This window comes from Trichechus manatus, unplaced genomic scaffold, assembly GCF_000243295.1.
Source record: "Trichechus manatus latirostris isolate Lorelei unplaced genomic scaffold, TriManLat1.0 scaffold00029, whole genome shotgun sequence".
Lineage (NCBI taxonomy): Eukaryota > Metazoa > Chordata > Mammalia > Sirenia > Trichechidae > Trichechus > Trichechus manatus.
Window position 1 is genome coordinate 3,542,904 of NW_004443965.1, and position 13,785 is coordinate 3,556,688.

At 38.5% G+C, this 13,785-nt stretch overlaps 1 protein-coding gene across 1 annotated transcript in view; it reads right to left on the bottom strand.

Annotated features, from left to right (window-relative positions):
- JMY (junction mediating and regulatory protein, p53 cofactor) overlaps positions 1-13,785 on the bottom strand; it is a 115,976-nt gene that overhangs the window by 79,237 nt on the left and 22,954 nt on the right. Inside the window, exon 2 of the mRNA XM_004374468.2 lies at positions 1,649-1,822. Within this exon, the coding sequence (XP_004374525.1) occupies positions 1,649-1,822 (174 nt within the window). The remainder of the gene's footprint in view (positions 1-1,648; positions 1,823-13,785) is intronic.

The window sequence follows — 13,785 nt, forward strand, 5'->3', positions numbered from 1 at the left end:
TTGTTAACCATTGTCATAGGGCAACATTTGTAGTAAAATGTGAAACTATTTTGTTCTGTAAAACATCATCTTAAGTGAGAATAACAGCACAATTCAAAGAGCGTAGTCAATGTCCCTGAACTGTGCATGTAGAAATTTTTGAAATGGTGTACCTTTGGCTATGTTTATTTTCACCAAAAAAAAAAAAAAGAGGTTGAGAAGTTAGAGTGTTGATATGTTGTGGGGCTGTTAAACAATGTCATAAAACAACATGTGTACTTCTGTTTCATGAGAAACTATTTGTTCTGTAAGCCTTCCTGAAGTACAAAAAAAAAAAAAGTAGATCTTACATTAGGACCGACAAGATTAACTGGAAAGTTGTGTCAGAAAGATATCTGTATTGATACTGTGAGTCTGACTTAGTAACACAAGCACAGTTCAAATCAGAAACAAATGCTCCAAATATAAGTGAGCTGGCTAGAAATTATCTTCGTAAGAACTAAAATATTTCTGTTGCAAACATCCACACAGTGATACTACACAACGTAAGTAAGGTTTTACTACTACTGGTAACTAATATTTTGCCAAATCAATTATAATTGCTTTTTCTACTAAGCACGAATTTTCTAATTTAAAAGTAACTAGTAACCAGTGATGCAGTGAAAAAGAGCATTTTTCTTTGAAATGAAAGACCTAAATTTGAGTAGTGTACAGCTCCACCACTTATTAAATAGCTATGAACAAGTTAATTATTCCAGTATTACTTTTCTTATCTATGAAGTAGGGATAATAAAAGCACTTGCTTACAGAGTTGTTGTGAGGATTAAATGAGCAGATTTACATAACAGGACCGTTTAATGCAATCTGACACATTGTATGAGTGCAGCAATGATAATTATTATTACTACCTATTATGGTGACTGAAGAAAATTACTTGCTAACCAAATCTAGCTGTTCACTAAAAATATATATTTAAAAGTTCCCAAGAAAGCTAAAGAGTGGTTATGGCTGATGGAATATTTGAAGGGCAATGTCTTAGGAAAAGAATGCAGTAAAATCCAATTTTTACCTTAAAGGAAAAAAAGTTACAAATTTTTAAAGTATGCTGCCTCTTCTCCTCACCTATACCCTGCTTCCCAGGAGAAAATGGAGAGATAAGTGATGCTAGTAACAATACAGCCTGACAAGCAGGTTCGATCAGTTTGCTAATATTAATGCTCAATACAAACTGTAATACAATTAACATGAAAGCAAAAATTCATATAGATTCTGGATTGTTGATGCTGATCTGTACAGATTGTGTTTGCTAAACATGGCAGCAGAGTCAGGGCCATGTCATCTAGTTCATTCCTGACCCTCCAGTTAAATTGTTAATGGGCAAATGACTATACTTCATTCAAAAATCTGGAGGAAATTGCAGTGTCTAACAATTCTTACTTAAATTTCATATTACGATTTTAACCAAAATGTCAAGTTTATGATTTAAAATCGTCTGACAACACAATGATTTTCAAAAGTATTAATAAAGGAGAGTGTGTCAATCTTGAGACTAAGTCTCTCTTGTTCTATGTCCTGATTCACTAGTAAAGGGAAAAAAGTCACACACAGCCAGCCAGGCTGACTACTATAAATTAGGTAGTCTACTATTTAGGTCTAAAAATACTACTACCTTGATCTGCTGTCTTCGTAGCATGGCAAGTTCTCTCATGTCTCGGAATGGCTGTAATAAGTACTGATAGAGTTCAGTTGTGGCTTCTGCAAGGCTGCTGTAGGCTTCATCCTCCCTCTGATACAACTCCAGAAGTTCCACCATGCTCTCTGTATTCTTGTGCTTATCCAAGAGCTGCAGAATAAGAAAGCTTCATTACTAAGAAAGTAGATAATGTAGCATAAAAATACCTACTTCGTAACTCCCTCCCTGTCATCTCAGGACTTTGGAACCCTGAAACACAGAGGCAGGAGGGAACTAAAAGCACCAATTGCTTTTTTGTGTGCGTGTTTACTGTATATCTGAAATTCTTTATTTTCTCCTCACACTTGATGCAAATTAGGCTGAATATAGAATTCTACATTGGAAGGCACTGCTCTATTGTCTTATTGCTTCTTATGTTGCTTTTAAAAGGTCTAATGCCGCGCTCATTTTTTTCCTTTTTTAATTGTGCTTTAGGTGAAAGTTTACAGCTCAAGTTAATTTCTCATTCAAAAATTTATACACATATTGTTTTGTGACACTGGTTGCAATCCCCACAATGTGACAGTACATTCGCCCTTTCTACCTCGGGTTCCCTGTGCTCATTTGTCCAGTTCCTGTCCCTTCTTCCATTCTTGTCCTGTTTTAGACAGGAGCTGCCCATTTGGTCTTGTATATTTGATTGAACTAAGAAGCACGTTCCTCACACGTGTTATTTTTTGTTTTGTAGACTTGTCTAATCTTTGTCTCATGAATCATATTTGAATTTAACAGGCAAGGATTTTAAAGAAGTTGTTATAATGAAGTTAAAGGACATGATGGAAATATGCTGATAAAGAATAAGCAAATAGAAAGTTTCGTAAGAGAAACAGAAACTTAAAAATAGGAAATTCTAAAGCTGAAAAATATCTGGGAAAAAAAAAATTCACTGGATGGGCATAGCAAGCATTCAGCTGCTAACCAAAAGGTCTGCAGTTTGAATCCACCAGCTGCCCCCTGGAAACTCTATGGGGTAGTTCTACCCTGTCCTGTAGGGTCGTTATGAGTCGAACTGACTCAATGGCAACAGGTTTGGTTTTGATTTTGGGTAGAGTAGATGAGTAATGACAGAAAAAAATCAGTGAACTTGAAGATAAGCCAAAAGCAAACCTATCGAGTCGATTCTGACTCATGGTAACCTGATATGCTGCAGTAAGTACAACTTCACTCCATAGGATTCAAGGCTGTGACCTTTTGAAAGCAAATCGGCAGGCTTTTCTTCTGAGGTGCCTCTGGTTGGGTTGGAACCACCAACCTTTCAGTTAGTAGTTAAGCATTTAACCATTTGTCCCACTCAGGGACTCTATCAACTTGAAGATAGAGAAAAATTATCTGATCTGAAGAAGAAAAAATGAGCAAAGCCTGAGGGACCTGTAGGGCAATACCAAAAGGTCTAATGTACAGTTCATTAGTGTTCCAGAAGGAGTTGTTGCTGTTCATAAACAGAGGAGAAAGAAAATGGGGCAAATTATTTTTCCAAGAAATAATGGCCAAAGTAATCCCAAATTTCATGAAATACATTAATTTACACATTGACAAACCCTCTTAATTTTCCTGGAATCCAGATGTCTGGCTTTCATGGAAGTTGGGGTAACCTACACAGGCCATTGCCTTCTTGAACCCTGAGTCTTGAAAAAACTGGTTCCTAAAAGCCACCTTTGAATCAAACAGTGGTCCAGATAAACTAGTAAGACAGCTTTGCTTTCGGCATTATGCTCTTTTGAAGAATTCAGTTAGTTTTGGGAAACAGACTCCAAAGGTCAGACTGGGAGCTATGTTTAGGGTAAATCAGTAATTATTTCAATTGTTCTTCAAGACAATGCTGTATGAAAATCCTTCCTGACCACAAATTTATCAGTTCTGTTAATTTTGGAAGTTTTTTTCATCTTTGGAGCATTTCTGACACTCGAAAAGTATATTTAATAAACTTCAATCAATTTCTATTACTGGCATAATGATTTTTGTTTTAACAATATTCAAAAAACTCAAAGAACCCCAAACAGATAAGTTCAAAATAACCCACATGTAGGTTCATCATAATCAAACTATTGAAAACCGAGCAGACATTATAAGAAATGTTAAACTTTAGGCTGATGGGAAATGATCCAGATGGAAACTTAGATTTTCAGAAAAGAATAAAGAACATTGGAAATGGTCTGTAAGCAGGCAAATATAGAAGACTACTGTCTTACTCATCTAGTGCTGCCATAATAGAAATACCACAGTGGATGGTTTTAACGAAGAGAAGTTTATTTCCTTACAGTAAAGTAGGCCAGAAGTCCAAATTCAGGGTGTCAGCTCCAGGGGAAGGCTTTCTCTCTCTCGGCCTTCTCATCAGTGTTTCCCCAGACTTGGAGCTTCTCGGTGCAGGGATCCCGGTCCAAAGGACGGCTCTGCTCCCAGCACTGCTTTCTTGATGGTATGAGGTCCCCCTGTCTCACTGCTCACTTCTGTCTTTTATACCTCAAGAGATTGCCTCAGGACACAATCCAGTCTTGTAGATCAGGTCCTGCCTTACTAACACAACTGCCACCCATCCTCCCTCATTAACATCATAGAGGCAGGTTTACAACATACAGGAAAATCACACAGTACCAGGTATCATGGCCTAGCCAAACTGATACACACATTTTTGGGGGACATAATTCAAACCATGACAACTACTTTTTTCTTTTAATTTCTCTAATACATGTGAGTATTTAAAGCAAAAATTGTAACACTGCAAGGTTTATAATGTATGTGGATATGCCATCTACAGCATAAAGGACAGGGGTGGAGTCAGGCCTACACAGAAACATGATTCTTACATTTTATGTGAAGTGGTACAACATTAACTCTAAGTATGGTATAATCGAGAAGAGCCTTGGTGGTTAAGGGCTCAACGGCTAACTGAGAAGTCAGTGGTTCAAACCCACCAGCCACTCTGCAGGAGAAAGACATGGCAGCCTGCTTCCGTAAAAGATTTACAGCCGTGGAAACCCTATAGGGCAATTCTACTGTGTCCTATAGGTTTGCTGTGAGTTAGAATCGACTTGACAGCAACAGGTTTTTTATAGAAGGGTGAGGGTCATTGGGGGGTTATTCCACATCATATAAGGAATAAAAAATGATACAGATGACAATATCTATATGTAAAATATCATGTTTCCTATAGTCATTCCTTCTAAGTAATCATTTTTACCAATAATCAATGGCCATCCCTTAATGCCATTTCCAGGACTCTTACTTACGTAAATTTTCAGAGATTCAGCCAAGAACTAATGCACAAGATTTAGGAACAGGCTAGCCATGTAAGTATTAATATCTTGTTGTTAGGTGTCATCAAGTCGGTTCTGATTCACAGCGACCCTAGGTACAACAGAACGAGACACTGCCCAGTCCTGTGCCCTCCTCACAGTCCTTGCTACTCTTGAGCCCATTGCTGCAGCCACTGTGTCAATCCATCTCATTGAGGTCTAACTCTTTTTCATTGGCCCTCTACTTTACCAAACATGAGGTCCTTCTCTAGGGACTGATCCCTCCTGATAACATGTCCAAAGTATGTGAGATGTACTTTTGCCATTCTTGCGTCTAAGAAGCATTCTGGTTGTACTTCTTCAAGACAGATGTGTTCGTTCTTTTGGCAGTCCATAGTATATTCAATATTCTTCGCCATCACCATAATTCAAAGGCGTCAATTCTTCCTCTGTCTTCCTTATTCACTGTCCAGCTTTCCACATACATACGCAGCAACTGAAAACACTATGACTTGGGTCAGGTGTACCTTAGTCTTCAAGGTGGTATCTTTGCTTTTCAACACTTTAAATAGGTCTTTTGCAGCAGATTTGCCCAATGCAATGCATCTTTTGATTTCTTGACCGCTGCTTCCATGGGTGTTGATTGTGGATCCAAGTAAAATGAAATCCTTGACAACTTCAGTATTTTCTCTGTGTATCATGATGTTGCTTATTGGTCCAGTTGTGAGATCTCTGTTTTATGTTGAGGTGTACTCCATACTGAAGGCTATGATCTTTGATCTTCATCAGTAAGTACTTCAAGTCCTCTTCACTTTAAACAAGCAAGGTCTACTTTTGAAAAGAATTACCCAGTGAAAACCTTATGAACAGTAGCTGAACACTGTCCAATATACTGCTGGAAGATGAGCTCCACAGGTTGGAAGGTACTCAAAATACAACTGGGGAAGAGCTGTCTCCTCAAAGTAGAGTCAACCTTAATGACATGGATGGAGTCAAGCTTTCGGGACCTTCAGTTGCTGATGTGGTACAACTCAAGATGAGAAGAAAACAGTTGTAAACATCTATTAGTAATGAGAATGTGGAATGTACGAAGTATGAATCTAGGAAAATTGGAAATCGCCAAAAATGAAATGGAATGCATAAACATCGATATCGTAGGCATTAGTGAGCTGAAATGGACCAGTATTGGCCATTCTGAATTGGACAATCATATGGTCTACTAGACTATGCTGGGAATGACAACTTGAAGAGGAACGGCATTGCATTCATCAACAGAAAGAACATTTCAAGATCTATCCTGAAGAACAATGATGTCAATGATAGGATAATATCCATATGCCTACAAAGAAGATCAGTAATACGACTATTATTCAAATTTACGCAACAACCACTAAGGCCAAAGATGAAGAAATTGAAGATTTTTACCAACTTCTCCAGTCTGAAATTGATCAAACATACAGTCAGGATTCATTGATAATTACTGATGATTGAAATGCCAAAGCTGGAGACAAAGAAGGATCAGTAATTGGAAAACATGGCCTTGGTGATAGAAACGATGCCAGAGATTGCATGATAGGATTTTACAAGACCAACGACTTCTTCATTTCAAATACCCTTTTTCACCAACATAAATGGCGACTATACACGTGGACCTACCCAGATGGAATACATAGGAATCAAATCAACTACATCTGTGGAAAGAGACAAAGGAAAAGCTCAATATAATCAGTCAGAACGAGGCCAGGGGCCGACTGTGGAACAAACCATCAATTGCTCATATCCAAGTTCAAGGTGAAACTGAAGAAAATTAAAACAAGTCCACGAGAGCCAAAATACGACCTTGAGCATATCCCACCTGAATTTAGAGACCATCTCAAGAACAGATTTGACACGCTGAAAAACTAATGACCGAAGACCGGACAAGTTGTAGAATGACATCAAGGACATCATACATGAAAAAAGCAAGAGGTCGTTAAAAAGACAGGAAAGAAAGGATCAAAATGGATGTCAGAAGAGACTCGGATACTTGCTCTTGAACATAGAGTAGCTAAAGCAAAAGGAAGAAATGATGAAGTAAAAGAGCTGAATAGAAGATTTCAAACGGTAGCTCAAAAACACAAAGTATTATAATGACATATGCAAAGACCTGGAGGTAGAAAACCAAAAAGGAAAAACATGCTTGGCATTTCTCAAGCTAAAAGAACTGAGGAAAAAATTCAAGCCTCGAGTTGCAATACTGAAGGATCCTACGGGGAAAATATTAAACGACGCAAGAAGCATTAAAAGATGGAAGGAATATAGAGTCATTTTACCAAAACAAAATGGTCGACGTTCAACAATTTCATATGATCAGGAACTGATGGTACTGAAGGAAGAAGTCCAAGCTGTACTAAAGGCATTGGCAAAAAAACAAGGCTCCAGGAACTGATGGAATACCAATTGAGATATTTCAAGAAACTGATGCAATGCTTGAAGTCCTCACTTATCTACGCCTAGAAATTTGGAAGACAGCTACCTGGCCAACTGACTGGAAGAGATCTGTATTTATGCCTATTCCCAAGAAAGGTGATCTAACCAAATGCAGAAATTATCAAACAATATCATTAATATCACACACTAGTAAAATTTTGCTGAAGACCATTCAAAAGTGGCTGTAGCAGTACATCAACAGGGAACTGCCAGAAATCCAAGCTGGCTTCAGAAGAGGATGTGGAACCAGGGATACCACTGCTGATGTCAGATGGATCCTGGCTGAAAGCAGACAATATCAGAAAGATGTTTACCTGGGTTTTATTTTCCACGCAAAGGCATTCGACTGTGCGGATCATAACAAATTATGGATAACATTGCAAAGAATGGGAATCCCAGAACACTTAATTGTGCTCCTGAGGAACCTGTACATAGATCAAGAGGCAGTCGTTCAAACAGAACAAGGGGATACTGCATGCTTTAAAGTCAGGAAAGGTGTGCATCAGGGTTGTATCCTTTCACCATACTTATTCAATCTGTATGCTGAACAAATAATCTGAGAAGCTGGACTATATAAAGAAGAATGGGGCATCAGGATTGGACGAAGACTCAGTAATAACCTGCGATATGCAGATAACACAAATTAATACGTTAGCAAAACAATAAACCCCTAAACAGTTAATAGTAAGGAGACAGTTAAACAAATCATTGTCTATCCACATAAAATGTTGTACAGCCATTAAGCATTGTTTTGGAAGAATTTTTAATAACATGGAAAAATGTTCACAATACAACACTAAGTTTTAAAAACAATAAACCATTCATAGTATGTCTGTAATTACATTGTAATACACCATAGGCAAAGAAAAGGTGAAGAGAAGGAAACCAAAGTCTCAGAGAAAAAACTAGTCTACAGAGCTAAGAGCCTACACAAGCCACAGCCTCATCTACCCTGAGACCCGAAGAATTAGATGGTGCCCGGCTATCACTACCAACTGTTCTGATCAGGTCCACAAGAGATGGGCCCTGAAAGAACAAGAGAAAACAGGGAACAGAACTCAAATTCTTAAAAAGTCCAGACTTACTGGACCATTGAGATTACAGGAGGACTCTACTGAAACTATCGTCCTGAGATACTCTTTAAACCTTGAACTGAAACTATCCTCTGAGGTCACTTCGTATCTCAATAACAGACTGGCACACAAAATAAAGCATATTATCCATGAATATGGTGCTCCATTAAAAAACCATTTATATGAGATCAAAGGTCAATAATTACTCTAAAGCGAAGATGAGAAGATAAGAGGGCAGGGAAACTAGCATACTGGAAAGGAAACAATCAGAATGCAATTAAAGACTTGATACATTGTGAAAAATGTATCCAATTTCCAATTTGTGTAGAAATTGGCAAATGGGAACCTAATTTGCTGTGTAAACTTTCACTGAAAACACAATAAAATTATTTTTAAACAAACTGGGAAAAAAAGGTGAAGAAATACACCAAGGAATTCAAAGTAGTTCTCTATGAATTGACAGATTACGTGGCTTGATTTTTTTAAATTTTCTGTAGCTTCCAAGTTTCCTACAGTAAACATAAACTACATAACAAGGTAAATGAAAGTAATCAATTACATCCCCCAAAATTAATTATTAATAGCAGCATATTTATAGAGGACCCCTGGTGGCACAGTGGTTAAAGTGCTCAGCTGCTAAACAAAAGGTCGGCGGTTTAAACCCACCAACCGCTTTACAGGAGAAAGATGTGGCAGTCTGCTTCCATAAAGATTACAACCTTGGAAATTGTATGGGGCAGTTTTACTCCTATACGGTCACTATGAGTCAGAATTGATGGCAGTGGGTCTGGGTTTTTGGTAACATAGGAATATTTACAGAAAGCAAGACTAAGGCCAGAAAGGGAGAGGGAGACAAGGTAAGATTTCTTACCCTTTGTTGTATAAGTGTTTAATTTTTAAGTGAAACAAAAAATGATTCAAAATAAAGCCATAGCAACTGTTATGTATTGAACTGTGTTCCCCAAAAATGTGTAACAATTTGGCTAGGTCATGATTCCCAGTATTGTGTGATTGTCCACCATTTTGTCATCTGATGTGATCTTCCTATGTGTTGTAAATCCTACCTCTATGATGTTAATAATGCAGGATTATAGGCAGTAATGTCAATAAATCAGGACTCAATCTACAAGATTAGGTTGCATCTTGAGTCAGTATCTTTTGAGATATAAAAGAGAGAAGCGAGCAGAGAGGCAGGGGGAACATCCTACCACCAAGAAAGCAGAGCCAGGAGCAGAGTGTGTCCTTTGGACCCGTGGTCCCTGTGCTGAGAAGCTCCTAGACCAAGGGAAGATTGATGACAAGGACCTTCCTCCAGAGCCAACAGACACAGAAAGCCTTCCCCTGGAGTTAGCTCCCTGAATTTGGACTTCTAGCCTCCTAGAATGTGAGAGAATAAACTTCTGTTTGTTAAAGCCATCCACTTGTGGTATTTCTGTTACAGCAGCACTGGACAACTAAGACAGTAACCAATTAACACTGGTTTTCATCCTTGCTAAGACCTATTGTTTTTACAAGCTGCACAGACCAATGTCCTTCTGCTTTGTTCACAGGTGGTTTTTTTGGTTGGTTGGTTTTGTTTGTTTTTAACAGAGGTCAATTAGAGCAAAAATAAACAATTCAAATATTCATAATTTTAACAGGTGTTAATATATAAATGATTTACATCATTCAAGAAAGTACTACATTTGAGGAATGTCTATGTGTGCCCAGCATAAACTGGATACTGCTTATTGATTTATTCAAAAAACACTTTCATGACCCTAATGTGAGGTAGTCACTCTGCCAGGTGCTAGGAACACTATGGTCAACCAAAGCAGACATAGTTTTTCTACTTTCAAAGAGCTTAGAGCCTGGAGGAGAGGCAGACACTAATCAAATAAACTCCCTAACAAACGTAAAACTGCAAATATGAACATCTCTGTGAAGAGAAAGGTAGATAGCTTGCAGAAACAGACAGAGGCCAGGCCACTTTATGCTGAAAGCAAAGGGAAGCCATTAAAGGTTTTTGTTTTGTTTTGTTTTTCCTCTTTGGTTCCAAGGAAACATAAAGGAATACTTTCTCAAGCAAAAGAATTTTGACCTGTGATCTGAAGGATGAAAAACATAAACAAGGCAAAGAAAGAAGGGAAGATTGGCCAGACAAACTGAATGGCATGTACAAAAGCCCCATGGAGACCATAAAACAAAGAGCAAAGAGTGCAGAGAGAGGGTAGAAGCACAGTAACAAAAAAGATACTAGAGAGAGACAGCCCATGATGGCCTTGAGTTATACTCCAATACTCCAATGAGGAGAATAGATTGGGAAGGTCATCAGATGGATGCAGATAGTTCATAGGCTCCTGTATCAATCCCTATGAAAGTTGATAGTAGCTTAGACTGGGGAAGACAACAGCACAGATTTAAGAAATACTTTGGAGATAAAATCAAAAGGACTTGATAATGGACTGGATTTCAAGGGAGAGAAAGGGAGAAATTAAGAATGACCTGGAGCCCTGGTGGCGCGGTGGTTAAAGAGTTTGGTTGCTAACCAAAAGGTCGGCAGTTTGAATCCACTAGCTGCTCCCTGGAAACCGGGGCAGCTCTACTTTGTCCTACAGGGTCACTGTGAGTCAGAAACGACTTGATGGCAACAGGTTTGAGTTTTGGTTTTTACTAGGTTTCTGGAGCCCTGGTGGTGCAGCTGTTAAGAGCTCGGTTTCTAACCAAAAGGCTGGCAGTTCAAATCTACCAGCTACTCCCTGGAAAACCTATGGGACAATTCTACCCTGTCCTATAGGGTCACTATCAGACTGAATGACTCGATAGCAACAGGCTTTTTGTTTCTGGCATTCATTGAAATAAAGAACACAGAAACAAACAGGCTTTTTGGGGTGAAGATCATGGATTTAGAGACATTAAATTCAAAGTGTTTATTAGACATCCAAAACGAAAGGTCGAGTAGGGGATGCAAAATGTCCGTGACAGACCTTATCCTTAAGAAGTCTACAATCTCGGGAAACAAAACCAACAGATTTAAAAATAAAATACTGGTTATAACTCATACTTCCTGATTTCAAAACTTACTATAAAGCTACAATAATGAAAAAAGTATAATACTGCCATAAGGACAGACATATAGACCAATGAAATAGAGTTGTGAGTCTAGAAACAAACCGTTACACGTACATTCAACTGATTTTCAACTAAGGTGCAAGACCATTCAATGGGGGAAAGAACAGTCTCTTGAACAAATGGTGCTGGAACAAGTGGATATCCACAGCAAAAGAAATCTGGACCCTCACCTTTACACCATATACAAAAATTAACTTAAAATGGATCAAAGACCTAAACTTTAGAGCTAGCACTATAAAATTCATCTGCATAACATTGCGCTTTGCAATAATTTCTTAAATATGACACTGAAAGCGCAGAAAACACAAAAAAATATAAATTGAACTTCATTAAAATAAAAAACTTTTGTACCTGAAAGGACATTAACAAGAAAATGAAAAGACAATTTATAGAATGGGAGAAAATATTTGCAAATCATATATCTGAAAAGGGTTTAATATCCACAATATGTTAAGGAATTCATACAACTCAACAATAAAAAGACAAACAACTCAAATAAAAAAATGGACAAAAGACTTGAATAAAACCAAACCTGTCACTGTCAACTTGATTCTGACTTATAGTGACCCTACAGGACTGAGTAGAACTGCCCCATAGGGTTTTCAAGGTTGTAATCTTTATGGAAGCAGAATGTCACATCTTTCTCTCATGGGAGTAGCTGGTGGGTTCAAACTGCTGACCTTTCAGTTAGCAGCCTAGCACTTCACCACTGTGCCACCAGGGCTCCTTTCAGTAGTCTTTGGGGAAATGCAAATCAAAAACACAATGAGATACCACATAAAGTTGCATTCTTACAACCTGTCCACTGGTCCTCTTTCTTCCATCTGGACTGGCTTGCTGTTGTGTTGTTAGGTGCTGTCGAGTCGGTTCTGACTCATAGCAACCCTGTGTACAACAGAACGAAACACTGCCCTGTCCTGCGCCATCCTCACTATTACTGTTATGCTTGAGCCCATTATGCAGCCACTGTGTCAATCCATCTCCTTAAGGGTCTTCCTCTTTTTCGCTGACCCTCTACTTTACCAAGCATGATGTCCTTTTCCAGGGACTGATCCCTCCTGATAACATGTCCAAAATATGTGAGACAAAGTCTTGTCATCTTTGTTTTTAAGGAGCATTCTAGTTGCACTTCTTCCGAGACAGATTTGTTCGTTCTTTTGGCAGTCCACAGTATATTCAATATTCTCCTCCAACACCACAGTTCAAAGGTGTCAGTTCTTCTTTGGTCTTCCTTATTCGTTGTCCAGCTTTCGCATGCATATGTGGCGACTGAAAACACCATGGCTTGTATCAGGCACCTTAGTCTTCAAGGTGATATCTTTGCTTTTCGAAACTATAAAGAGGTCTTTTGAAGCAGGTATGTCCAATGCAATGCATCTTTTGATTTCTTGACTGCTGCTTGCATGGGTGTTGATTGTGGATTCAAGTGAAATGAAATCTTTGACAACTTCAATCTTTTCTCCGTGTATCATGATGTTGCTTATTGGTCCTGTGTTTTACTGACTATGCAAAGGCATTCAACTGTGTGGATCATAACAAATTATGGATAACATCGCGAAGAACGGGAAAATTGTGCTCAAGAGAAATCTGTACATAGATCAAGAGGCACTCACTCGAACAGAACAAAGGGATACTGCGTGGTTTAAAGTCAGGAAAGGTGTGTGTCAGGTTATATCCTTTCACCATACCTATTCAATCTGTATGCTGAGAAAATAATTTGAGAAGCTGGACTACATGAAGAAGAATGGGGCATCAGGTTTGGAGGAAAACTCATTAATAACCTCTGTTATGCAGATGACACAACCTTGCTTGCTGAAAGCGAAGAGGACTTGAAGCACTTAGTGATGAAGATCAAAGACCACAGCCTTCAGTATGGATTACACCTCAACATAGAGAAAATAAAAATCCTCACAACTGGACCAATAAGCAACATCATGATAAATGGAGAAAAGACTGAAGTTGCAAGGATTTCATTTTGCTTGGAACCACAATCCACACCCATGGAAGCAGCAGTCAAGAAATCAAAAGACGCATTGCAGCGACTTCCGGCAAGATGGCGCTCTAGGCAGAAACACCACGCCGTCCCTCCACAACAAAGATCGGAAAAACTAAGCCAAACAGAGAATCAACAATCCTGAAACCCTAGAACATCAAATGAAGAGATAAAGAACTCAGCCGAACACCAAAC